The 24919-nt window shown below is 52.0% G+C and overlaps 1 protein-coding gene and 1 pseudogene across 1 annotated transcript in view; both read left to right on the top strand.

The window, feature by feature from the left end:
* Positions 1–3177: 3177 nt before the first annotated feature.
* LOC108519878 (tenascin-X-like) lies at positions 3178–16220 on the top strand (annotated as a pseudogene).
* Positions 16221–16981: 761 nt separating this feature from the next.
* Positions 16982–24919, top strand: part of TNXB (tenascin XB) — a 54786-nt gene continuing 46848 nt past the window's right edge. Inside the window, 4 exon segments of the mRNA XM_017859183.1 lie at positions 16982–17219; positions 17638–17753; positions 23414–23570; positions 23748–24011. Coding sequence (XP_017714672.1) covers positions 16994–17219; positions 17638–17753; positions 23414–23570; positions 23748–24011 — 763 coding nt within the window. The 5' untranslated portion in view covers positions 16982–16993.

Here is a 24919-nt window from a genome sequence, read left to right as displayed (position 1 = left end):
GGTCCCTCTGGTAAATACAGGCGCCCACCCGCCTCAGAGCAGAGAACAAAACAATTGTGTGACTTTCTTTTGTCACGAGATAGAAATGTCCTTCCTCCTCCCTTCTCCCCACACCCATGTCTCCAGGCAAAGGAAGTTTTAAGGGTCCAAACTCTTCTTTCTGAGGCTCCCTTGCCCCCCTTTCAGCTGTAGCCTCTTAGTTCTCTCCCATCTTTCATCCTGGGCTCTGTCTTTTCGTTCTGTGTTCCCCATCCTCACCCCACCCCCAGTTCTCAGTAATGGAGTGTTGACCACCCCCTTCCCCATCTGATACCATTTCTTCTAACTGAATCTACACAATACCTGGATGCAGAAAGAAGTTTCAAAAATCTGGATTTTCCACCCTTCTTTGTGCAAGAGCTTCAAAGAAGCCACTTCGTTTGTTTGTTCCCTAAGTCTTCAATCCTTTTCTTTCCTGGAGTTGTTCGGGAAGGAGAGCGAATACAGGCTTAGGAATCAGAACACCTGGGTGAGGCCCACCTTCACCACTACTAACTTAGTCCCTTGAACAAGACCCTTAATGTCTATGAGCCTCTGTTTCCTCAGCCACAAAGTGGGATTAATGCCCGCACTGTGTAGGAAACTGTTTTGTAAACGGAAGCCCGGCACAAGTGTTTTCTATCTTTCCCCTCTCTGGGACTGCTTTCTTGGACTGCCGCCCCTGGCATCTCTTGTTCCCCTGTCTTCATCCTTCAGGTCCTTGCCCTCAATTGCCCTTACTCTTCTGTGTCTGCCTTCTCTCCTCCCTATCTTTCCTTTCCTTTTTTCTATCTTTCATCTCTTTTCCTCCTGAGGTCAGGACAGAAACTTGGAGGATCATTCAAGGAAGGAGGCTTAGAGCTGAAGACACAGGGACTGAGGATACAGAGAACAACCGGAGCTTGTGGATGGTTCTCGACAACACTGACCTTTCTACCCACCCCCAGGACACCTCAGTGAAGCCAACCCCACCTCTGACCACTGGGCTTCCCTGCCTTCACGCCTGGACTCCTTACTCTTTCCCCCTCCTCTCTCCCAGTCCTTTCACATTTCAGTGTTGACTTGGCATTTATTGGTCACCTACACTATGCAAGGCTTGGTGCTTTTCTTACAAAATGTGAACATATAAGACATGAGCTTCTCCATGAGCCTGGAAACCAAAGGATGAACCAAATGGTAAACAATGATAATTCGAGAACCTGAAGCTATATCTGCCAAGCGTCCAGTGGCTTCCCCAGATGTCTTATAAGCTTGTGTACATCTGGGATCCCACATTTTCTCTCTGAGACCCCAACAGTGGGCTTCCAGAACATCCCAGCACCATCCCTCTGGCTCTCCTCTCTGGGGTCCCTGGCCACTCTCTGTGCCAAATGTACTTATGTTGACCATTCTTCCTAAATAATAAAGCCAGGATATAGGGCATAGGCACACACACACAAAAGGATATGACCATGAAGCAGAAATCTGAACGGGTCAGAGGAAATTCGTACTCTCTTCTGGCCTGTGTGTGCGACGCTGTCTCCAGACCCTGCCTCATCCTTTCACTGCTGTGCTCCCCACCTCCTGCCAGGAGATCCTTGGGAAGCTGCTGCCTACTCCTGGCTCTGGGGGCTTCAGGCCAAGGCAGAGGAAGGAAGCTGAGCCTGGCTCTATCCGAGATGCTGACTTCATCCTCCCCATCAAAGCCAGGAAAAAAACAGCCACACACACCCAGACACACGGACACACACGGGGACACCCACGCGAAAGCCCATGTGTGCCTTTGCCCTTGGCCACATGGAGCTTACTAGGCATCTGGCCCAGCCACATGCAATGCAAGCACGCCCTGACCCAGGAACACCACACACCTGCCACCATGGGGATCTGACCTGGTGTACAGACACCTGGGCCGCCACCCATGTGGCAGAATCAAGCACATACAGGTTCCTTCACGTCCCTTTCACTATCACCTGTGACTTGGCCAAGTTACACCTCAGTGGTGAGGTTTGCAGCGGGATAGAGAGACTCAGTCCTCACTGTGAAGCTGGGGGTAGTGGGTTCCCACTCAGCTGGGATATTTCTCCTCTGTAGCAAAAGTCTCTTTTTCAGCTCCTTGTCAGGGCAACACATGGGGAGATGAAGCCAGGGAAACACCCAACAGACTTGTGGGATGTGTCTGTCTCCCTGTTCCCCCTGTCCTCTGGCTGTCAGTCTTCTGCCTGGGACCAGAGACAGAGTGCCCATTTCCTCCAGCCCCTACCTCTCCCCGCCTCTGCTGCTGCTACCCTGCAACACCCAGGCACCAGCCCCCCACCCTGCTTTCCACCACTTCACCCTCTGTTCAGGTGACCTAACCTTATATTTGCCTCCTGCCTCTAGCCCTTTCTTCAACCCTAAACCTTCTTCCTAACCTTCAGGCTTTCCTTCCTTGTCTCCCCTCAACGCCAGCTTCCTCCCCAAGGGTTCTTTGTCCCAGTGTTCACCCAAGCCCTTGCCCTGCCAGTGCCTAAGCCTCACCTGCTCTTTCTCTAGGGATTTGCTGAGGTAGGAGAATGCAAAGGAGGCAATGACAGGAGAGGGACTGAGCAGAGCAGACAGGGGTGGCTCAGGGACGGGATAAGCAGAGTAGATAGAAATGGTGGGACTAGGGCAGGGCGGGGACTTGGGGTCCCAGAGACAGTCCCAGTTGGAGAAAGAGGTTGCCTCCTGCCTCCTGCCCCCTGCCCCTGCCCCCTGCTCCGGACTGCCAAGGGAGAACTGGTGAGAGGATGAGGGCGCCAGCGCTGGGTGATAGACTTGGGGTGTGATCCAAAGATCTAAGCTAGAGCAGTAGCTGGGAAGAGATGGGAGGGGAACATAGGGGAGGGAGGGGAAGGGGCTGGCCACGAGGAAGGATATAGGCTGAGAGGAAACCACCGGGGTCAGAGAGGAGGGGCAGCAGGTGGGGAAATGGTAGGGAAAAAAGAAATGGCAGGAAGGGTGGGGGATGTCAAGTTGGGCAAAAATTAGGGTGAGCGTTAAAAGTGGGATAGGGAAAGGACATGGGAGGTAAGACCAGGGCTGGGGGTTGAGATGAGGGTATAGTGAGACAGTGATGCTAGACAGGGAGTGGGGGCTGGGGTGGGGCAGGACAAGAGGAGGGGTGGCATGTGGGAGGGTCTGGGAGGGGTGGGAGGACCTGCCCTATCTCCGCTCCCCTCCCTGACCTCATCCTGGTCCTCCCCTTCTCCTCCCCTGCTCGCTGCAGACTCTCTCCTTCTCACTGTCGCTGCCGAGATCCACAGTCGGTTGTGGCTCAGCCCCTGTTGCAGGGGACAAGTGAGGGAGACTTCCCTGTCCTGCCCTGAGACGCCGCCCTCCCGGGGTTGGGGACAGAGCAGGTGCAGAGGCACTGCAGCTGCCCGGTTGCCCAGGTAAGGAACAGAGTTCTGGGGAGACCCAGAAGGAGAGGCAAAGGATTTCTCGCCTATCCCCACACCCCAGGTGAAGGTGTGGCAGGTGAGCTCTCAGCAGTGCTTCCAGAGCAAGGACTTCTGTTCAGGACAGAGGACATAGGAGCATTCACTGGGAACCAGGCTCCCTGTGAAGGAGTGTCTGGGAGGAGAGGGTGGTATGTGTGTGTTGGGGTGGGCAGTGTATGTCAGGGCTTGGATGGGATGCAGACAACTGAGAGGGGCTGGGAACAAACCGAGAGACTCTGAGAGTCAGATGGTGGAAGCAGGGTAGAGGTGGTTATTGCTGAGGTGAGCCCCTGGGCCCTGGAGGTGCTGGGGCTAGCGGGAAGATAGGACTAGGCTGAACTGGTGACCAGCTGAACCTCGGAAGGAAAGTGCTTGCGGAATCCCAAGTGTCGGACTGGAGCAACTGAGCCCAGGCTCTGGGCTCCAGGCTCCAGGAGGTGCCAGAGGGTGCTTCTTTGGGCATCCAAATGGGGGGACTCCCTAGGTGGCAGCGTGAGAGTTGCCGGGAGGGAGGTCTGGGAGATCTCTTGAGGAAATACTGAAATGGGACAGTCAGGACTCTCGGGTCTGGGAAGTACACAGAGCCTGCAGAGAAGATCCTAAAACTTGTTCTTGGCCAGAGCTCTGCACTCATGACTCACGGTTCAGCAGGGCTGGGATGGCTGAGAGATGCCTCTGGGGGCACAGGGGCTCCGTCTTCACTCTGTGCCCCTTCCAGGCTCCCCTTGCCTCTGTCTGTCTGAACCCGCGCTCTCCCTCACCCTGCCCTCCCCACCAGTACACGTGACATGCCCCGGGTGGGGCGGGCGGGCCCCTTATCTCGCCTGGAAAGAATTTAATGGCATAGAAACAACTGGAAGTGGAACTGAGAGAACTACTGGGAAGGAACTCGGAAACACCACAGCTGCCGCCTGCCCCGCCCCTGCTTCCCGCATCTCCAGCCCCTCCTCTTTTCCCTGATCCTGCCTCCAAGTCCCTGGGGACCCAGCACCTCAATTCTTCAAACTTCCTTCTGCTCACTCCAGACCTGGCCACTAGGTGCAGGACCAGAAACTGCCTTCCTGTCTCTCATTGCACCCCTAACCATTTTCAACTGGAGTCTGGAAATCCTCTCTCTTAAGTTTTCCATTCCTAGGCCAATTAGCTCCCCAGAATAAGGGGCATCTGGGTTCCCCAACTTACCCCTCCCTGACACCTCCTTCCCACCTGGTTCCAGCCCAATATCTGGGACCCCCACATTCCTTTTTTAGTCTCACTCCTGGAATCCTTCTGTCTTCACCTCTCATTGCCAGATTCAACTGGGGGTGTAGCAGGAGGGTCAGAGGGAGACATGGGGGTGGGACCATAACCCCCATCTCTGGAACATCTCTTATGGAAGCCAGCCCCTCTCCCCACCCCTTGGGACCTGTGCAGTCCCTAATGAGCAAAGTGTCAAAGTTGGCTACAACACCGAATACCCAGGAAGCTGAGTCACAGTTTGGGAAGATGCCCCCATCCCTGCCAGCCCTCCAGCTGTGGGGAGGGTGCCAAGAGGGTGAGGCCATATCTCCCCCAAAACACACACTGCAGGGAACCACTCCAGACATAGTGGCAGGGGGAATGGTGAAGGGGAGACACAAGAGACCCAATTCTTTGCTTGCCCAGCACTGAGAGAAGAGCAGAATTCTTGCAGGAGCTGGAATGGGGAGCTGGAGGGGTGGGTGGTGGCAACAGGGCAGGGAGGGATCGGGAAGGAGCCTCTGGATGTGTGGTCAGTGGAGGCTGCTGTGCTCTTCTAGACCAATCTCACCAGCTTTCTAGAAAAGCTGGTGAGCTCTCTTCACTCCTTCCTGCTGCAAAGACCCTCTCTGCTTTTCCCCACTGTGCAGCGAAAGGTGAGGAATCCAATTATTTGGGGAGGGGCACTGGACATCTCACAGAGGCCTCCAGGGGTACGGGGAAGTATGGTGGAGGCCATGTGTCCGCTGCTCCCCACTGGGGAAGGGCCTCCTATTTGGTTCCTCTCACACCATCCAGGTTCTTTCACTCACAGAGCTGCCCTTGGAGCCAGCAAGAAATCAGCCTTCTTAGGCATCACCCAATGACTAGGTGTGGAGGAAACCTGAAGGGGAGATTGAGTGTGTGTGCATGTGTGCATGGGCACCCGTATGTGTACCTGCAAGGATGCAGGTTTTGTGGGTGGATTTGTGTGTCTGTGCAGGTATGTTTGTATTTGTATTTGTATTTGTGGATGAGCACACATTAATATATTTGTAAGTGTACAACATAGTTGTGCCAGCGCTCCCATGGTGTGGGAGTGATTTGCATGGCCTTAGACACAAAGTGACAGGATTTGAGGGTCAGCCAGAGCCCATCTCTTACCCAAAGGTACACTCCAGGCTGAGAGAAGGGCTGGGGGGACAGGAAAGGTAGCTCTCTGTGTGCCAAGCCTCTCAGCCTGGGCTTTCTTGGGTGGGGAACCTCTTGGTGTGGAAACACTCTGTCCCTGTTCAGCTCTGTTTCCGTCTCTTGCTGGCTGGTAGTAGAATGTGATGGCTGGTAGCCCTGAAAACTCCTTTTTCTCTGATCCAGGAGAAAAGTTTAAGAGTTGAAAGCCAGAAGATGTGTGTGTGTGTTGGGCGGAGGTGTGTGTGTGTCACAGTCACCTCCGCCTACCAGTGACACATCCCCCACTCCTCACTGGTCAGCATTTCCACACCCACCCTACCCTCCTCCTTCCCCCAGCCTCTGGTCTGGAAGAACTGGGCACCTTTCAGCATCTCAACTCTTCACCCGAGCTGAATCCTGCCTGGCCCCTCACACTGCTGTTCGCCATAGCCCTCTCTCCTGTCTCATCCTGGGACCCCCCTACTACCTTTCTTCCCACCTCTTGTCTCTGTGTGCTCCCCAATCCCTGCCTCAGTAAACTCCACAAACACACACAACTGGGTAACCATCATCCAGATCAAGAAATAAGACACCTTTAGGCTCCCAGAAGCCCCCCCACCATGCCGCTACTAGTCACTGCCCCCTCAAGAATATCACACTTCTGACTTGGAGCACTACAAATTAATGTTGCCTCTCCTCAAACTTCACATAAACAGAACTATGCAGCATACTCTTTCCTGTGTCTGGCTTTTGTTCAACCTCATCTTAGTAAGATCCATCACACTACTGCATATAACTATAGTTCATTTCTGCTTTATTTTATTCCACGGTGTGAATAAACCACAATTTATTTAATCTATTCTACTAATGTGAAATGGTTGGGTAGTTCACAGTTTGGGACTATTATGAGCAGTACTGCTATGTTAGGTATATTCCTAGGAGTAGAATTGCAGGGTCATAGGGTTTGCATGGGTTCAGCTTTAGTACCTTTAGTAGATTCTGTCAAACAGTTTTCCAAAGTGCTTGTACCATCTGGTCCTGCCAGGATCTCCCCTGGCCTGGCCTCTGATTCTGCCTCTGCCCTGGTGACTGTGTCTAACCAACTTCCATTCCCAGACACTGTCCGTGGTCCTAGCCCTGACCTTGGTCCTGCCCTTGGTTCCAGCCTTAATGCTAGTCCTGTGTTTATATTGAACTTTTCATTCATTCATATAGTCGGTAAACATTTATGGAGCACCACTTATGTGCCAGATGCAAGGATACAGCAGCCAAGAAAGAAAAATAGGTGCCATGCCTGCCCTCATGGACTTTATAGTCTAGTGGGCAAGAAAGTAATAAAATAATCTCACCGTATATTTATATATTATTTTGGACTTCAAAAAATAAAAAAAAAATTTATTTATATATGATTGCAAATTGTTATAAATGCTGCAAGTGAGAATGGTGTGATGCTGTGATACCACATGGTAGGAGGACCTGACCTGGTCAGGAAAACTTCCCTGTGAAAAAAATGGCAGGCTGAGACCTGAAGGATGAGAAGGCCTAGAGAGAAGGGAACAGTGTTCCACACGGATGGAACAGCGTATACAAAGGTCTGGGGTTGAGGATGGGCACAGAGAATGTGAGGGACTTGAAGGTCAGTGGGGCTGGAATGGAGGGAGGGAGGGAAATGTTATGGGAGGTGAAGTGGGGGCAGGGGACACATGATGGTAGGGCTGTTTGTCAGTGTTCTAAGAGAATTTGGAAGGGAGGCGCTGAAGCATTTTGAGGAGAGGGACATCCTGATTGCGTTTGTGAGACTGTAGAGAACAAGGGTAGAAGCAAAGGGAAGAGTCAGGGCTGGACACAGTGGCTCACACCTGTAATCCCAGCACATTGGGAGGCTGGGGTGGGAGGATTGCTTGAGCTCAAGAGTTCAAGGCCAGCCCGGGCAACATAGAAAGATCCTGTCTCTACAAAAAAAAAAAAATTTAAAAATTAGCTGAGTGCGATGGCACACACCTGTAGTCCCAACTACGCAGGAGGCTGAGGTGGGAGGATTGCTTGAGCACAGGTCAATGCTGCAGTGAGCTATGATTGCACCACTGCACTCCAGCCTAGGTGACAGAGTGAGACCCTGCTTCAAAAAAAAAAAAAAAAAAATGCAGCCAGGAGGCAGTTGCAGTTGTCAGGCAAGAGGCAGATGGAAGTTTGGATTAGAACAAAGGTAAGTGAGAGAGAAGGAAATGAATTAAAGAGATGTTTATGAGAAAATACAGGTAGATACAAGGAAATATGGTGGCATTGAATGGGCTGTTAGGTTTCTGGCTTGTAAAGCTGGATGAATGGCGGGGCTCTGAGTTTCAATGGGGAATTCTGGGAGGGAATGGGATACAGGAAAGTGACTGTGAATTCAGTTACAGGCATGGTGAATTTGAGGTGCCCAAGTGGAGATGCCAAGTAGGCAGGTGGATATATTGCCGTGGAGTGAGAGGAAGATGACGGGAGTGTTTTACAAGTTGGTGTATAGTTTGGAAATTGAAGTCATGAGTCTGGATGACGAAGGTACCATGTGGATGACTAGAGCAGCAGGTCTATTAATTTAGTAGAAATTTGTTGCACATTACAATCATCTGGGGAGCTTTTAAAAATACTGAATAAAATTCAGTTACTTGGTCATTCTAGTCACATCTCAAGTGTTGCAGAGCCTCCTATCCCTCCTGGCTACCATACTGGTCAGCATGGATACAGAATGTTTTAAAAGAAAAGGGCCAGGCGCAGTGGCTCATGCCTGTAACCCCAGCACTTTGGGAGGCTGAGGCGGGCAGATCACCTGAAGTCAGGAGTTCAAGACCAGCCTGGCCAACATGGTGAAACCCCATCTCTACTAAAAATAAAAAATTAGCCAGGCGTGGTAGCAGGCACCTGTAGTCCCAGCTACTCGGGAGGCTGAGGCAGGAGAATCGCTTGAACTCGGAGGCAGAGGTTGCAGTGAGTGGAGATCGTGTAACTGCATTCCAGCCTGGGCGACAAAGTGAGACTCCATCTCAAAAAAAAAAAAAAAGAAAAAAAGAAGAAGAAGATACGGTGAACTGTGTCCAGTGACTTTGAGAGAAGTAGAAGGTCAAGCAAGATGAAGACAAATGTCTCTTAGATTTTGTAGCACCAAAGTCATTGGGAAGCCTTAGAGGGAGATGTTTGGTGGGTTGGAGGGAGTAGAGTGGATTGAGGCATGCATGGGCTATAGGGAAATGGAAACACCAAATACAGATAAATCTTGACAACTGTGGCCGTGAAGTAGAGGAGAGAAATATGTGGTGGCTGGAGGGGGTGTGAGATTGGGGAAAGGTTTTTTAAGGTTTAATTTTATTTTTTTTAAATGGAGTCTCGCTCTGTTGCCCAGGCTGGAGTGCAATGGCATGATCTCAGTCCATTGCAACCTTTGCCTCCCAGGTTCAAGCAATTCTCCTGCTTCAGCCTCCCAAGTAGCTGGGATTACAGGCACCTGCCACCATGCCCAGCTAATTTTTTTTTTGTATTTTTAGTAGAGATGGGTTTCATCATGTTTGCCAGGCTGGTTTTGAACCCCCGACCTCAAGTGATCTGCCCACCTTGGCCTCCCAAAGTGCTGGGATTACAGGCATGAGCCACCACACCCAGCCATGGTTCAATTTTTATACAGCAAAATTCAAAAGTCTTAAGTGTGCAGCTCAACGAATTTCTGAATATGTATACATCTATGTAACCACCCAGATTAAGATACAAAATATTTCCAGAAATATGACTCCTTCCGGTCAATAATCCCTACAAGTAATCCTATCCTATCTTCTAAAAGTAAAGATTAACTCTGCCTGTTTTTGTTTGTTTGTTTGTTTGTTTGTTTGTTTGTTTGTTTGTTTGTTTTTTGAGATAGAGTCTCGCTCTGTTGCCAGGCTGGAGTGCAGTGGCATGATCTTGGTTCACTGCAACCTCCACCTCCGGGATTCAAGCAGTTCTTCTGCCTCAGCCTCCCAAGTAGCTGGGACTACAGGTGCATGCCACCATGCCCAGCTAATTTTTGTATTTTCAGTAGAGACAGGGTTTCACCATGTTGGCCAGGATGGTCTCCACCTCTTGACTTTGTGATCCGCCTGCCTTGGCCTCCCAAAGTGCTGGGATTACAGGCTTGAGCCACCGCACCCAGCCTCTGCCTGTTTTTGAACCTCATATAAATGACGTCATTCAGAGTGTTTTCTTTTTTCTTTTCTTTCTTTCTTTCTTTCTTTCTTTTTTTTTTTTTTTTTTTGTAGCTCAGGAATGGTATATAAGATTATAAGAGTGTTCTCTTTCTGTGTGTGGTATTTTTTGCTCAGCACTGTGTGTGTGAAATTCACCCATGTTGCATGTAGCAATAGGGTGTTTTTTTTTTCTTCTTCTTTTTTTTTTTTTGCTGTATAGTATTCCATTGTATGACTCTGGCACAATTTATCCACTTTATGAATGGACACTTGAGTTGCTTTCAGTTTTGGCTAATATAGGAATAAATCTCATGAACATTATTGTCTACATCTTTTGGAAGAACTGTGCAGTCATTCCCATTGGATATTTAGTTATAGATATCTGGGTTATAGACTATATGTTTTAGCAGATACTACTAAACAACTTTCCAGTGTTTGCACTAATATATGCTCCCACTTGCAACAGGTGAGAATTCCAGTTGCTTCACATTCTTGCCAATATTGAGCAACGACAGCCTCTTTGAAGAGGGACAAGCATTCTGGAGGATATTTAGTGGCATCTCATTGTGGTTTTAATGTACATTTACCTGATGACTAGTGATTTTGTGCATCTTTTAAAATGCTTCTTGGAGCTGGGTGCAGTGGCACACACCTGTAAGCCCAGCTACTCTGGAGGGTGAGGCAGGAGGATTGCTTGAGGCCAAGAGTTCAAGGCCAGCCTTGGCAACATAGCAAGATCCCATCTCTACAAAAAATTTAAAAATTAGCCAGGCATGGTGATGCCCATCTGTAGTTCCAGCTACTCTGGAGGCCGAGGCAGGAGGATCACTTGAGCCCAGGAGTTTGAGGCTGCAGTGAGCTGTGATTGTGCCACTGTGCTCCAGCCTGGGTGACTGAGGTAGAGTTTATCTTAAAATAAAATGAAATAGACTGGGTGTGGTGGCCCACGCCTGTAATCCCAGTAACTCTGGGAGGCCAAGGCAGGTGGATCACTTGAGGTCAGGAGTTTGAGACCAGCCTGGCCAACTTGGTGAAACCCTGTCTCTACCAAAAAAAAAGAAAAAACCCTGGGTGCGGTGGCTCACGCCTGTAATCCCAGCACTTTGGGAGGCCCAGGTGGGTAGATCACAAGGTCAGGAAATAGAGACCATCCTGGCTAACATGGTAAAACCTCGTCTCTACTAAAAATACAAAAAAATGAGCCAGGCGTGGTGGCAGGTGCCTGTAGTCCCAGCTACTCGGGAGGCTGAGGCAGGAGAATGGCTTGAACCTGGCAGGTGGAGCTTATAGTGAGCCGAGATTGCGCCACTGCACTGCAGCCTGGGTGACAGAGCAAGACTCCATCTCTACAAAAAAATGAGCTGGGCATGGAGGTGCATGCCTGTAATCCTAGCTACTCCAGAGGCTGAGGCAGGAGAATCACTTGAGCCCAGGTAAAATAAAGAAAGTGTTTGTTGACCCTTTGGCTGTATTCTTTTCTGGAGTACCCATTGTCTTTTGACAATTGAAAAAACTGGGTTTCCTGATTTTGGCTTGTTGTTTTGTTTTTCAGCGTTTGTTTTTTGAGACGGAGTTTCACTCTTCTGCTCAGGCTGGAGTGCAGTGTGATGATCTCAGCTCACTGCAACCTCTGCCTCCGGTTTCAAGCGATTCTCCTCCTCAGCCTCCTGAGTAGCTGGGATTGCAGGCGCCCACTACCACACCCGGCTAATTTTTGGATTTTTAGTGGAGATGGAGTTTCACCATGTTGGCCAGGCTGGTCTCGAACTCTTGACCTCGTGATCCACCTGCTTTGACCTCCCAAAGTGCTGGGATTACAGGCGTGAACCACCGCACCCAGCAGCCTTCTTAGTCTCTTAATGATGTAATTTGATGACCTGAAATTTTGTTTTGTTTTGTTTTCTTCTTTTTGTTTTTTTATTTTTTGAAACAGGGTGTCAGCTCTGTTGCCCAGACTGGAGTGCAGTGGCATGCTCACAGCTCACCATAGCCTCAACCTCCCAGACTCAAGTGATCCTCCCTCCTCAGCCCCTGAGTAGCTGGGACTACAGATGTACCACCACACCCAGCGAATTCTTTCTGTTATTTGTAGAGACAGAGTCTCACTGTCTTGCCTAGCCTGGTCTTCAACTCCTGGGGTCATGCAGTTCTCCCACTTAAGCCCCCCGAAGTGCTGTGATTACAGATATGAGCTACTGCACCCGGCCTATGGTTAGGTTTTGTGTGTGTTTTACTTAAGAAATCTTGCGGCTGGGTGCAGTGACTCAAGCCTGTAATCCTAGCACTTGGGAAGCTGAGGCAGGCAGATTGCCTGAGTTCAGGAGTTTGAGACCAGCCGGGCCAACATGGTGAAACCCCGTCTCTACTAAAAATACAAAAAATAGCCGGGTGTGGGGGCAGATGTCTGTAATCCCCGCTACTAAGGAGTCTGAGGTAGGAGAATCACTTGAACCTGGGAGACAGAGGTTGCAGCGAGCTGAGATAGCACCAGTGCACTCTACTCTGGGCGACAGAGCGAGACTCAGTCTTGAAAAAAAGAAAGAAATCTTGCTTACTCCAAGGTCAGAAATTCTTTCTTCTGTAAGATATTGCTATGAAAGATATTGCCTTACTTTTCATATTTAGGTCCTGGGTTCATCTCAAATTATTTCAGTATATCAGACATAAGGTGGAGAATGACTGTTTTTTGTTTTGTTTTGTTTTGCTTTTTTTTTTTTTTTACTTAGGGATATTGGATTGATCCAGCACCAGTAACTAAAAATACCATCCTTTCTCCTCTTAACTGCAGGGGCACTTTTGCCATTAATTAGGTGACCACATATGTGTGGGCCTGTTTCTGGGCCCTCTTCTGTTTCATCTGTCTATCCTTGCACCTTTAAAATAAGTCTTGATATTTGATCTTGTAAGTCCTGAGGAAGAGGGGTTTTGTTTGTTTGTTTTGTTTTCAATCGGAGATATTTGAGCAAGGATCCAGTTGAGAGTGAGGAGTTGAATAAAAAAGAGAGAGAAGTCAGGCGTGGTGGCTCATGCTTTTAATCCCAGCTACCTGGGAGGCTGAGGTGGGAGGATGGCTTGAGCCCAGGAGTTCAAGTCCAGCCTTAACCAGGGGGTTGAGCAAGATCCTGTCTCAATATTAAAAAGAGAAAGAGGTCACGCGGTGGCTCATGCCTGTAATCCCAGCACTTTGGGATGTCGAGGTGGGCAGATCACTTGTGGTCGGGAGTTTGAGACCAGCCTGCCCACATGGTGAAACCTCATTTCTACTAAAAATACAAAAATTAGCAGGGCATGGTGGCGGGCACCTATAATCCCAGCTACTCGGGAGGCCGAGGCAGGAAAATCACTTGAGCTAGGAGGCAGAGGTTGCAGTGAGCCAAGATCACACCACTGCATTCCAGCCTGGGCAACACAGTAAGATTCTGTCTAAAAAAAAAAAAAAAAAAAATGAGAGAGACAGTAGGAGCTGGGATCCAGGTGTTTGGGGAAGGATTGGCCCTAGGTTCTCATCCGCTAATTCATTCAACATTAATGTGTCAGAACATTTATGTGCCAGACACAAGTATACAGCAGTTCTGGGATAGATGAGGTCCTTGTTCTCATGGAGCTCCCATTCTAGTATTGAGAGAAAGGTAATAAACAAGTAAACAGATAACTCAGGCAGCAGTAAATGCCATGAAGAACAGGAACAGGATTTTGTGATAGAGAGTAATGGAAGACTGCCCTAATTGGGAGTTAAGATTTGAAGATGGAGCCAGACTTAAGAGTGAAGAGCATCCCAGACGTAGGGAACACACGATGCAAAGGCCCTTGGAGTAGTGAGAGCTTGTAGTGCTCGTGGGAAAAACAAAACACCAATGTAGGGCCAGGCATGGTGGCTCACGCCTGTAATCCCGGCACTTTGGGAGGCTGAGGTGAGCAGATCACCTGAGGTTAGGAGTTCGAGACCAACCTGACCAACATGGAGAAACCCCATCTCTACTAAAAGTACAAAATTAGCCGGACATGGTGGGGCATGCCTGTAGTCCCAGCTACTGAGGAGGCTGAGGCAGGAGAATCACTTGGACCTAGGAGGCGGAGGTTGTGATGAGCTGAGATTGCACCATTGCACTCCAGCCTGGGCACAAGAGTGAAACTCCATCTCAAAAACAAAACAAAACAAACAAAACAACAACAACAACAACAAAAAACCAGTGTAGGGGAACACAGTAGAAAAGGGGGTGAGGAGCAGGGTAACTAAATGGTATCAGAGAGGTAAAGAAGAGACTTCCCAGGGAGGGTATCCTTTAGGGTTGGGCTGAATGTGCATTTTTACATGCATGTGAGTTGGGTAGATTCCTTGTGGGTGGTGGGACTGTGGGTATGCGCTGGAGGATTCATTTTGTCTCCTTTTTGAAGCTGCTCTCATACCTGCCCTTTCTCCCTGCAGCCTCCTGAATGATGCCAGCCCAGTATGCTCTAACCTCCAGCCTGACTCTCCTGGTGCTACTGGGCACAGCCAGAGCAGGCCCCTTCTCTTCACGGTCCAATGTGACACTGCCAGCCCCCCGGCCCCCTCCCCAGCCAGGGGCCGCACGGTGGGGCAGGAGGGGAAGCCCTTCTTCTCAGCTTTATGAGCACACAGTGGAAGGAGGGGAGAAGCAGGTGGTATTCACCCACCGCATTAACCTGCCCCCTTCCACTGGCTGTGGCTGTCCCCCAGGCACTGAGCCCCCAGTCCCTGCTTCAGAGGTGCAGGCCCTGAGGGTCCGGCTAGAGATCCTGGAGGAGTTGGTGAAGGGGCTCAAGGAACAGTGCACTGGGGGATGTTGTCCTACTGCTGCCCAGGCTGGCACAGGTGAGCAGGTCATCACAGAAGAGGGTGGAGAGGTGTGTTAGGGTGGGGTGGGCATTGCTAGTCTATAAAGGTCCTTGGTATGAATTAGAAGAAGGCACTGCTGCCTCACCCTTAGAGGTGTGGATGCAGCCCAGAACACAACTTGGAGAGCAGGCTGGGACTTACATGGTCAACTAAAAAGCATACGGCCGAGGGGCCTGAGAAGGCTGCACACATACTCATATAGCAACTGGGAGCAGACAGGGCCTCCATTGAGGATGAGGGGCTGCCTGGTAGGGGACTCTGACATAGGGAGCCACCTATATAGGTTTCAAGCCTTATCCCCAGGAGGGGAGAGACTGAGGACCTGGCCTCTCCCTCCAATCCTCCCAGGTCAGACCAGATGTTGCGGACCCTCTGCGTTCTGCATGGTGGTGTTTGATCTGAGCCCGCTGCACCTGTTTTCCTGTGAGCCCAAGGCTGGGGTGGGCCCACCTGCTCAGGGACCCCACAGGATGCTGAGATTCCCCTCCCTCCTCCCCACCCTCAGCCCTCCAGGCTCCCTGGCCCAGATGGGACTGGCAATGTTCAGGGGTGCTGTGTCGCGGTCGTTGCGGTGTGTTCCCGGCTACCACTGGCCCAGCTTTGTGGGGCTGGGGCCATTCCTGGTCCCGGGGACTGGCCAAGGCCGTGGGGGCGCTTGCGTGCAGGGGCGTGTGCGTGTTGCGGGGCAGGTTTTCAGGGGCCCCGACTGCAGCAGCGCTCCCTGGGCCCTCCCGGTTGCAAGCCAGGAGGGGGACGCTGTGAGGATGGGCGGCTGCGTGGGTTGGATCCAGGGGTACACTGGTGAGAACTGTGGCATGAGGGAGCTTGCCTCGCGGGTTCGCAGTCAGGAGGGGGCGCTGTGAGAATGGGGCGCTGGCGTGTGCAACCTGGGGGCTACACTGGGCGGAGGACTGTGGGGTTGAAGGGAGCTGCCCTCGGGGCTGCAGGCCAGAGGGGACGCTGCGATTGGTACGGGGCGGCTGCGTGTGTGGACCCCGGCTACCACTGGCGAGGACTGTGGTACGCGGAGCTGCCCCCTGGGACTGTGGTGAGGCGGGGCCGCTGCGTGGACGGCGCTGCGTGTGCCTGGGCCAGGGTACACAGGCGAGGGACTGCAGCACGGACATGTCCGAGGGACTTGCCGGCCGGGGCTGCGAGGGAGCGGCGAATGCATTTGCGGACACGGGGGCTACAGCGGGGACGATTGCGGCGTGGCGCGCTGCCTGGCGGGATGGCAGCCAAAGGGGGACTGTGGGGAGGACGGCCGTTCGTGTGCTGGGCCAGGGTTACACTGGGACTCGGGACTGCGGTCGCCGCGCCTGCCCACCGCGGGGACTGTAGAGGGTGCGGGCGGCTGCGGAGAACGGGGGGCGTGTGTGTTTGCAACCGCGGGGCTACAGCGGCGAGGACTGCGAGGTGTGGCGCAGCTGTCCTGGAGCTGTCGTGGGCCGTGGGCCGCTGTGAGAGTGGCCAGCTGCCGTGTGTTGGGGCCAGGGTACCCACAGGGGCCGGGGAGCGGCACGCGCCGCCTGTCCCTGGCGACTTGCGCGGGCGGGGCGGCTGCGTGGATGGCCGCTGGCGTGTGGCAACCGGGCTTCACCGGTGAGGACTGTGGAGGGCCGGTCGCTGTCCCGGGGACTGCCGTGTGCACCGGGCAGGTTGCGGAGGGATGGCGTGGTTGGGCGTTGTGTGACCGCAGGGCTACTCAGGGGAAGACTGCAGCCACGGCGCCAGCCTGCCCAGGGGCTGGCCTGAGGCCGCGGGCCAGTGGCATGTGCATAATGGGCTGTGTTGCGGAGGGACGGCTTACTCTGGTGAGGATTGCGTGTGAGGCCGGTGCCCGAATGGACTTTGAGGCCATCACGGCCTGTGCCAGGACGGTGGTGGGTGTGCATCTGGTTGGGGAAGGGCCTACGGTGGGTGAGGGACTGCAGCATCCCGGGCACCTGCCCTCCAAACCTGCATGGGAGGGGGCCGTGTGAGGGAAAGGGGGCTGCCTGTGCGCCAGGCGTACCCACCTGGGCCCCACTGTGCCACCCCCGATGTGCCCGGCTGACTGCCAGGGGACGTTGGGCCGCTGTGTGCAGGAGTGTGGGGCACTGTGCCACGTGGGTATGAGCGGTGAGGACTGCGGGCAGGAAGAGCCTCCAGCCAGCGCCTGCCCTGGAGGCTGTGGGCCCCGGGAACTGTGCCAGGCAGGCCAGTGTGTGTGTGTAGAGGGCTTCCGAGGCCCTGACTGTGCGATCCAAACATGCCCAGGGGACTGCCGTGGCCGAGGAGAGTGTCACGATGGCAGCTGTGTCTGCAAAGATGGGTATGCTGGCGAAGACTGCGGGGAAGGTGAGCAGGCAGCCTTCCCCAGTGTGCTCTGGGGCTGCGATTCTGTGAACAGAAGCCATGGGGAAGATCTGAGCCTGAGGAAGAGTGGAGGGAGGGCATGTCATTCGGAGGAGCCAGTGTCCACCAGGGGCAGCAGAACCACAGGGGCAGGGCTCGCCAGTGGGCAGGACTGGCCTTCAGATCTCTGAGGAGCAGGTTGGGGCTTATTTAGTTGGATTTAGGAAAATTCTGTGCTCCCGATGATGAAGAGAAGATGAAGGTGGCCAAGCCCCGTTCAGCCCTCTGTCAGCTATTCTCCACTAGCAGAGAGGAGTGGGAGTTGGGATGGGCCTCTTGGATGTCCCTGAGTAAAAGGGGCTGTGGGTGGGGATGGTTGCCTTGTGCTAACCAGCTTTTCCTACCCCATTCTCTTGGGCAGAGGTGCCAGCCATTGAGGGCATGAGGATGCATCTCTTGGAGGAGACAACAGTTCGGACAGAGTGGACCCCGGCTCCTGGCCCTGTGGATGCCTATGAAATTCAATTCATCCCCACGGTGAGAGAGATGCCAAGCTCCAGGAGGGGACTGAGTGAGCAGGATGGGTGGGGGGGGGGGGGCAGGGCTCACCTCCTGGAGGAAGTTCTAGGTAATCATTGGTTGAGTCCAGATGGCTAGGTTCCTGAAGCTGCTGTAAAGGCTTTCTTAGCCTGCTTGACACTGGGCACTGAGGCCTCTGCAGCATCTCCAGCAAGCATTGGTCCCACACAGTTGGAACACTTAGTAACAGAGAGCTCAATACTTCCTGAGGCTGCCCAGTCCATTGTTGGTCATCACTGTTAGTTGTTGTTGTTGCGGAATCCGTCTGCCCCCATTCTAGCACCTGTCCGTTGGCCCTAGCTGGGTAGTCATCAGCAGCTGGAATGTTTTTTGCTTTCCCTGTGTCCTACACCACAGGCCTTCAGGTATTTGCAGACACCAACCTGGTGTCTTCATTCCTCAAGCAAAACCTCCCAGTTTCTTCACCCCTTTTCTCTAAGTCTTTGTTCTCTGAATACTTTACCTTCCTGTGACTCTTGCTTTTTTCATGTGCCCCCAAAATGTGGGGGCAGAGAGGGGCCCACTGGCTTACTCTGGATTTACGGACACTTTTCTCAGAGTTGGCATATATTAACTTGTAGTCACACAAGTGGGTAGCTGTTTTGGTCATATTTGGTTTTTAAAGTAACTTTTAATTATAAAAGTAATATAGGCCCAGTGCAGAAAACTTAGAAAATACAGATTAGCAGGGAAAAAAGATGGAAGGAAAGAAGACAACATTCAACTATATACACTTCTTTTTTTTCACCTAAATATAGGCCTTTGCATTTGGCCCTGTTCAATGTTATCTTTTTTGGTTTGGGCCAAGCTGTCTAGGCTGTTGCAACAATTTTGAGTCTGTGAACTTCATCTCCCATCTCCTTGTCATCAGCACATGCAAACCAGTTTTTTCTGTCTGCCTCCAACTTGCTCTTTTTTTTTTTTTTTTTTTTTCTTGAGATGGAGTCTCGCCCTGTGGCCCAGGCTCGAGTGCAGTGGTGCCATCTCAGCTCACTACAACCTCTGCATCCCAGGCTTAGGTCATCCTCTTACCTCAGCCTCCCAAGTAGCTGGGACTACAGGTGTGCACCACCTTAGCTTACTAATGTTTGTATTTTTAGTAGAGATAGGGTTTCTCCATGTTGCATGCCCAGGCTGGTCCTGAACTCCTGGGCTCAAGTGATCTGCCCACCTCAGCCTCCCAAAGTGCTGGGATTACAGGCATGAGCCACCACGCCCAGCCATCCAACTTGCTCTTAAAACATTAGAGGGAACACCCTAAGGACAAAGCCTTATAGTCACTCATTTGGGACCTCTCTTTATGCAGATTAGGCTTTTAAGATATGGTCATTTCCCTAGCTCCAAATCTTCTGACATTTCTACCATCCAACTCATGTTTTCCTGCATCATCCCACAAATGCCATGGGGTGTGGGCCATGTCACCCTCATCTTCATCAGCTTAGCCAGGACTCTGTAAAAATAAACAACTCCCCGGGCCTAAGGCCTCAGAAGGCACTAGGACAGAAGGGGATAGCTCAGAGGAACTGTCATCCTCACTCCACTTTGCTTTGTCTTGTCATTATGCTCCTCAGGCCAGCCCCCTACCACGTTCTGCCTCTCCTCACTCTCCAGCCAAAGCAGAAGCAGAAATCTCAACTTTGTGGCGCAACCAAGATAGCTTGAATTTTTTCTTCTGTTTAAACATCTTTTTTTGTTGTTGTTATTATAAAAATACTTTAATCACGAGACAAGAATTTGGCAACTAGAGAAAAGAAAAACAATTCCTGGCTGCTCCTCACTAAAACAAGCACTGCTAACATTTTCAAGTGTTTCTCCCACTCTCTTCTTCTCTGTGTATATTATTTACATAGCTCTAATCTTGAAAGGGTGGGACTTTGAAAAGGAAGTTTCCTAAGAAACTTCAGGGAAAGAATTAAAATAAACACTTGAGATAAGAGGAGCTTTTAGGGCAGCAGTTGTCTCCTGCTCTGAGTAAATAAACACAAACCCATCCTTGGTGTTGTCAAGGGTGCCGCTTTCCAGTTGATGCCCTAGACTTTCTCCGCCACTCAGAGCCAGGGTGGCAGTGCCAAGTTCGCCTGTGCCAGGCTTGGCCATGTTCTTAGCTCATCCATTCTGCTCTCGGTATGGGCGTCTGTCACATTCTGGGTCTTCTCTGAGCCTGGGTGTGGAAGACACTCCTGTAAAATTGGTCCCCAGACACTCCTCTTGGGCCTGGGCTGCTGACCCTCAGACCATGCGTTCTGCTCTCTGTAGCTGGCCCCTGGTATCGTACCTTCTGCCTTGGCAAGTGCTGTCTATTTCTTTTCTTTTCTTTTCTTTTTTTGAGATGGAGTTTCACTCTTATTGCTCAGGCTGGAGTGCTATGGGGCAATCTCGGCTCACTGCAGCCTCCACTTCCCAGGTTCAAACGATTCTCCTGCCTCAGCCTCCTGAGTAGCTGGGATTACAGACACCCGCCACCACGCCCAGCTACCTTTGTCCATTTCTGTGGGCACAGAGTATATTCAGTAGCTGTCTGTCCTCTGGCTGCTGCTGTCATCCTAGAAGCCTATCTCTACCTCTTCCCTTCCCTCTTCCCAGAAGCACTTCTCTCTCAAAGCCCAAACTCTGCTATTCCAGATCAAGGAACACACCTAGTTATTGAAATTATTTTTCAGAATGCAGAGGAAGGAGGTTTCTCCTCTCCCTGCATACGTGGCATTGTTACCGTGACTCAGTGGTTCTCAAAGTGGGTTCCGTGGACCTGCAGCATCAGCATCACCTGGGAGTATGTTAGGCATGCAGATTGTCAGACTCCCCTCCCCAGATCTACTGAGTCAGAAAGTCTGGGCACAGAGCCCCGTAACCTGTATTGCAACAAGCCCTCCAGGTGATTCCGATGCCCCTCCAGCCTGAGGCCCACTAAGTGAAGGAATGTTGCTATTTTGCAAAGTGCTGGCCCCACTATGAATGTGAGAGAAAGCATGGGGAAACTGAGGGAGATGAGTTCCTGAATGAGAAAAAGGTTCAGATATTCCTTGTCTGGGTGTGTCCTGCAGCCTGGAAACCAGGGCTAGGCTGAGCGTTCACTGGGACTCAAAACCTTGCAGCCTCAGAGAAGTTTTTGCTTGGGTCTGGTCTAAAAACAGCAATGAGGGTGAGATAAGCTCCAAGGACCAGCCAAGGTAGAGTTCTTCATCTGGAGCCACGAGGTTAATATTGGGATAAGGTCTAAGACGTCCCAAGAACAAAATCAGTGAAGCAGGCCAGGTGCAGTGGCTCACGCCTGTAATCCCAGCACTTTGGGAGGCCAAGGTGTGTGGATCACCTGAGGTCAAGAGTTTGAGAAGAGCCTGACCAACATAGTGAAACCCCATCTCTACTAAAAATACAAAATTAGCCGGGCATGGTGGTACATGCCTGTAATCCAACTACCTGGGAGGCTGAGGCAGGAGAATCCCTTGAATCTGGGAGGCGGAGGTTACAGCGAGCTGAGCTCGTGCCATTGCAGTCCAGTCTGGGCGGCAAGAGCGAAACTCCATCTCAAAAACAGTGAAGCATCCAAGCTTCACCAAGGGGCAGAGCCAGATGCCAGCATCTGTTTGATGCTGCTTCAGGGCCAGGTGTGGTGGCTCATGCCTATAATCCCAGCACTTTGGGAGGCCAAGGTGGGTGGATCACCTGAGGTCGGGAGTTTGAGACCAGCCTGACCAACATGGAGAAACCCTGTCTCTACCAAAAATACAAAATTAGCCAGATGTGGCGGTGCATGCCTGTAATCCCAGCTACTTGGGAGGCTGAGGCAGGAGAATCGCTTGAACCCGGAAGGCAGAGCTCACAATGAGCTGAGATCACACCATTGCACTCCAGCCTGGGCAACAGGAGTGAAACTCCCTCTCAAAAAAAAAAAAAAAAAGGAAAGGAAAAGAAAAGAAAAAAGAAAGCCTGCTTCAGACCAGCAAGCTGGTACTAGGAGATGTGGGAGACATGGGTTAGGTTGATGGATTAGGTTGATGATATATATATATAGGTTGGTCTTATGGGAGAAGAACTCTGGGGATAGGCTTGCCTCCCTGAAAGAACCAGATATCATCAGGGAGCATCCAAGGTGTGTGTGTTGCAGCGGCAGGGATGGGGTGGGTGTGGATAAAGAGAAAGAGACACACACACAGAGAAAATGAACAAATAAATTCTGGGAACGGTAAGGATTTCATGGGTCTTGAGTTGAGGCCAACCCAAGGCTTCCTAGGCCGGGGTATTCTAGGGCAGGATGAATAGGAGAGGGCTGGAGGTCCTGTGTGCCCAGGAAACCTTTTCAGCCCAGAAAACTGACAAAGCTTTACTTCATCCTCAACCCAGAAATCTCTACGTGGCCTTCTCATCTGGTTTTATACTTTGGTATTTACTGTGTTGATTTCCCCACAGCTCTCTTGGTTTAGGAGAGTACCTTTTGAAATTTCCAATCCTACTTGGCTGAATGGAGGTGTCCCCATCACAGCCAACATAGCTAGGCAGAACAGAGCGTCCTTAGCGGCTGTCCTAGCTGGACAGCACGGCGAAATGTGGGGCTGTTAGAATGCTCACAGATGTCCAGTTCCTCCTGTTTCCCCAGTGGTGGGCCACTCCAGGAGACCCTGCCTGGAGCAGGGTCCAGTAGACTTCCTTTGGGGCCACCACACATAATCATAATTCCTTAAATGTACCCTTGTAGGAGTGTTGTCTTCTCACAAGCATTTCCTAAGCATAGAGATTGTTTTAGTATCTCATAGAGTCAAGATGTGGTCATACGTTTAGCTACTAGAGTCTGAGCTACCTGAGGACAGGGACCATATATTTTATTTTTGTGTCTCCAATGCCCAGCATGATGCCAGGTACAAAAACTACCATCAGGAAACATATTTGTGGAACTTTGAGCAGGTGGGTCTTGTTTTGAGGAGCCTACAACCCGGGTGAAGAGACAAGAAAAGTCCCTCAAGGGAAAGGTGGTGATGCGAGTCCCACTCCTATTACACAGCCATGAGCAGGCATCTGCCGGCAGGTTCAGAGGGTGAGGCAGCCCCCTTAAGGAGAAAGTGCAGCTTGAAGGGGCATCCTTGATCGACTTCATTTGTTCTGACAGGACCGAGCTTAGGAGAAGCCTCCTCATGCCCAGGTAGTCAGAGTTGCCAGGGCAAAGCCTGAGGGAGAGTCGTGGTGCATGTTGGGTGGAATTCTGGCAGATGAACACGTGGTACCCATGAGAGGGGACTCTGGCAGATGAGCAGGGGGTGCCTATGAGAGGGGTCTCTGGGATCACACTGCCAGGGCCTAAATCCTTGCCGTTTTCTTGGTGTTGGTGACCTTGGCAAGATACTTGTCCTTCTGTGTCTCAGTTTCCTCATCTGTAAAATGGGACTAATAGGACCTGTTTTGTAGGGTTGTCGTGAGAATTAAGTGAGTTCATGTATGTACATCACCTAGAACAGTGGCTCACAAGGAGTTAGCGCACTCAGCATGTTTGCTCCCCAGCTTGTACAGGGTCAAGTTCCACACAGTCCCATGTTGACACTAAGAATTGGAGAAAGAAGAGATAAGGGGGATTGAGCAGCAGAGGCCAGAGTGCCAGCCCCTGAGCCACCTGGTGCTGTCTCTCACAGACAGAGGGGGTGAGCCCCCCATTCACAGCACGGGTTCCAAGCTCTGCCTCAGCCTATGACCAGAGAGGACTGGCCCCTGGACAGGAGTACCAGGTCACCGTCCGAGCCCTTCGAGGGACCAGCTGGGGCCCTCCTGCCTCCAAGACCATCACCACCAGTGAGCGCTGGGGCTGTGGGGAGGGGTGTCCGGAGTGGAGATCTTGACTGGAGAGGGAATCTGCCCCCCGGGAGGGCAGAGGGAAGGGACTGGATGGGGGCTAGGCTCTTGGAAGGAAAGATGATGACTGAAGAACCAGACACCCGCCTGAGCCCTCCTTCTCTTTAACCTGGCTAGTGATCGATGGGCCCCAGGACCTCCGAGTGGTGGCTGTGACGCCGACAACACTGGAGCTTGGCTGGCTGCGTCCTCAGGCCGAGGTAGACCGATTTGTGGTGTCCTACGTCAGTGCCGGCAACCAGAGGGTGCGGCTGGAAGTGCCCCCTGAAGCAGATGGGACGCTGCTGACTGACCTGATGCCAGGCGTGGAATATGTGGTGACTGTCACAGCGGAGCGGGGCCGGGCAGTCAGCTACCCAGCTTCCGTCAGGGCCAACACAGGTATGGCTGGCCAGAGGTTAGGGAAGGGCCCTGGTTTCCCAGCCTTGGATCCTCCTCCTCAGGAGCCCAGGCTCAGGGCTCACAGGCTCCTCTGAATGCATCTGACAGGTGTGTGGCAGTCTCGAGGCACCTGCTGGGGGCCTTGCTGTGTCCTGAGGCTACCGGGGAGACAGAGCCCCAGTAGCCTGGAGATGCCTGGAGTCCTGTAAGAAGGCTGCAGGTTAGCCTATGAAAGGAACCGCCCCAGGGAGAGAAGTGAATAGGAGATGCTGGCTGATCCAGTCAGTTAAGGGAGGTTCTTATTTAAATTTAGTTACAGGGACAGGCCTTTTGCTGATAGATCTTGTGGGACTGGAATTAGGCAGATTAGAGATCATCAGTCCTGTTGACTTTAGGATTGGAATTGCTGGGAGGTGGGTCTCACAGCAGTGATTTTCCACTAAACCTCGAGGTTTCTTAACAGATACCTGGATATTTTTCTTTTCCTGTGACAGGGGGACACCCACCTCGCTGTAGCTCACGTTCTCCTCCCGACTCCCCTTTCTCTCCTTCAGCTACAGGGCCCCACCCACGGGCTTCTCTCTTCTTTCTAGGGCACCAACAGTGGTGGGCTTGGAGGGGAATGGGGGGGCTCCGGGACACTGACCAATTTCCCTCCGTTCTCTTTCCAGGTGGGGCTGGGGCACAGGGAAGAGGCTTCTGGCTCTGGTGGGAGGGATCGAGGGAGGGGCTGCCGGGGAGGAGTGCCGGAGGGAGCTGCCACTGACCTGTTCTCCTCCCCTTTTTCGCCCCTGGCAGCACCAGGCCACTACAGTTACCCGGAGGTGCGCCCCCCAGCCCCGCCCCCCCAGACCCCGCCCCCGCCAGCCCCCGCCCCGCGGCCCCCCCGGCCCCCCCCGCCCCCCCGG

Source organism: Rhinopithecus bieti, unplaced genomic scaffold (assembly GCF_001698545.2).
Source record: "Rhinopithecus bieti isolate Rb0 unplaced genomic scaffold, ASM169854v2 scaffold_49936, whole genome shotgun sequence".
Classification (NCBI taxonomy): Eukaryota; Metazoa; Chordata; class Mammalia; order Primates; family Cercopithecidae; genus Rhinopithecus; species Rhinopithecus bieti.
Note: the sequence above shows the minus strand (reverse complement) of the source record. Positions and strands in the feature narration are given on the sequence as shown.